At 51.3% G+C, this 2,500-nt stretch overlaps 1 protein-coding gene across 1 annotated transcript in view; it reads left to right on the top strand.

Annotated features, from left to right (window-relative positions):
* Positions 1–2,500, top strand: part of skila (SKI-like proto-oncogene a) — a 42,261-nt gene that overhangs the window by 29,959 nt on the left and 9,802 nt on the right. Inside the window, 4 exon segments of the mRNA XM_083653494.1 lie at positions 226–306; positions 309–323; positions 1,186–1,245; positions 1,247–1,275. Of these exon segments, the coding sequence (XP_083509620.1) occupies positions 226–306; positions 309–323; positions 1,186–1,245; positions 1,247–1,275 (185 nt within the window).

Below are 2,500 nucleotides of genomic sequence, written 5' to 3'. Positions count from 1 at the left end.
TTACGCTCCATGTCTGTGCTTAACCCCTGGGTCTCTTTGTCTGTTTAACCCTGGTCTCTCTCTGTCTCTCTGTCTCTGTTGTCTATTTAACCCTGCTGTATGTTTGTCTCTCCATCCATTGGTTTAACCCGTCTCTCTCTCTCTCTCTCTCTCCTCTCTCTCTCTCCTCTCTCTCTCACTCTCTCTCTCTCTCCTCTCTCGTCTCTCTCTCTCTCTCTGTTTCAGAAGGCAGTGGAGGAGGAGGAGAGCCAGGTGAGGAAATCCTCGGCGGAGATCTGCTCCCCCGGCAGCAAACTAGCCGACGCCCGACCCCCGCAAGAAAGGTCGGTCCCCCCCTGTTACCTTCCCCCTCCCTCCCTCCCTCCCTCCCCTCCCCTCCCTCCACCCACCCACCTCTCCAATGACCTCCCCTGGCTCCCTACATGCACCTCCCCCCTCCTCTACACAGGGGTCACCTCTCAGGGTCAGCCGCACCCCACCCCCCACCCCCCCGCTGACACCCCCCCCCCCCCCCCCCTATTGAGAGTGGCACGCTTCTCCTCTACGGACCTGACACACACACACACACACACACACACACACACACACACTGAAAGGCCGTGCTCTTCACCTCCCCCCCCTGCCTACATGAACATACACGCGCCACGCACAGAGTAGAACCTCTTTATCATGATTATCTTTTTTCTCCAACACACACACACACACACACACAAATGCACACGCACACATTCTCTCTCTTAGCGTATGTCTTGATAGGTGATCCCTCATCCACATGTATGCATATATTATATTAGCTCTATTAGATTATGGCTGTAAGAGCGCCGTGTGCAGTACAGCACATTCCCTTCTTTACTCCTGCACTTCCTTGTGTGTGTGTGTGTGTGTGTGTGAGTGTGTGTGTGTGTGTGTGTGTGTGTGTGTGTGTGTGTGTGTGTGTGTGTGTGTGTGTGTGTGTGTGTGTGTGTGTGTGTGTGTGTGCATGTATCAGATTGTCACTGTGATAATTCACCTATTGCACGCTGCCAAAACATTAGGCAAAGATCAGTAAATGTGGAAGAGCTGCCACTCATAAGTTTTTTGTGTGTGTGATATGAATGTGTGTGTGTGTGTGTGTGTGTGTGTGTGTGTGTGTGGTGCGGTGCGTGTGTGTGTGTGTGTGTGTGTGTGTGTGTGTGTGTTCTACAGGGTAAAACATCTCCGCCCACTCTGGTGTTTAACCGTCTCTTCCCCGACATCAAGGAGGAGGCCGGGGCACCCCACCCTGGTCCACCCCAGGTACTACTACACTACCCACAATGCCCCTGTTTCTTTCAACCACAGCACACACACACACACACACACACCGTAGTGATTGCTTTGTTTGGTCGCTCTGTAGAGCGAATGTGTTCTGTGAAAAGGCGCTTCCATCCCATCACCAAGTCCGCTCACTGCTCACTTCTGCTGCTGTCCCCTGCATCTCCAGAGCACAGTGTACCAGCAGCATATATACTGCTCTGAGGGCTAAACACAGTGTACCAGCAGCATATATACTGCTCTGAGGGCTAAGCACAGTGTACCAGCAGCATATATACTGCTCTGAGGGCTAAGCACAGTGTACCAGCAGCATATATACTGCTCTGAGGGCTAAGCACAGTGTACCAGCAGCATATATACTGCTCTGAGGGCTAAGCACAGTGTACCAGCAGCATATATACTGCTCTGAGGGCTAAGCACAGTGTACCGAGCAGCATATATACTGCTCTGAGGGCTAAGCACAGTGTACCAGCAGCATATATACTGCTCTGAGGGCTAAACACAGTGTACCAGCAGCATATATACTGCTCTGAGGGCTAAGCACAGTGTACCAGCAGCATATATACTGCTCTGAGGGCTAAGCACAGTGTACCAGCAGCATATATACTGCTCTGAGGGCTAAGCACAGTGTACCAGCAGCATATATACTGCTCTGAGGGCTAAGCACAGTGTACCAGCAGCATATATACTGCTCTGAGGGCTAAGCACAGTGTACCAGCAGCATATATACTGCTCTGAGGGCTAAGCACAGTGTACCAGCAGCATATATACTGCTCTGAGGGCTAAGCACAGTGTACCAGCAGCATATATACTGCTCTGAGGGCTAAGCACAGTGTACCAGCAGCATATATACTGCTCTGAGGGCTCAGCACAGTGTACCAGCAGCATATATACTGCTCTGAGGGCTAAGCACAGTGTACCAGCAGCATATATACTGCTCTGAGGGCTAAGCACAGTGTACCAGCAGCATATATACTGCTCTGAGGGCTAAGCACAGTGTACCAGCAGCATATATACTGCTCTGAGGGCTAAGCACAGTGTACCAGCAGCATATATACTGCTCTGAGGGCTAAGCACAGTGTACCAGCAGCATATATACTGCTCTGAGGGCTAAGCACAGTGTACCAGCAGCATATATACTGCTCTGAGGGCTAAGCACAGTGTACCAGCAGCATATATACTGCTCTGAGGGCTAAGCACAGTGTAC

Source organism: Poromitra crassiceps (assembly GCF_964638095.1).
Source record: "Poromitra crassiceps genome assembly, chromosome: 17".
In the NCBI taxonomy this organism is placed as follows: domain Eukaryota; kingdom Metazoa; phylum Chordata; class Actinopteri; order Beryciformes; family Melamphaidae; genus Poromitra; species Poromitra crassiceps.
The sequence above is the reverse complement of the archived record's forward strand: the minus strand, read 5'-3'. Positions and strand labels throughout refer to the sequence as shown.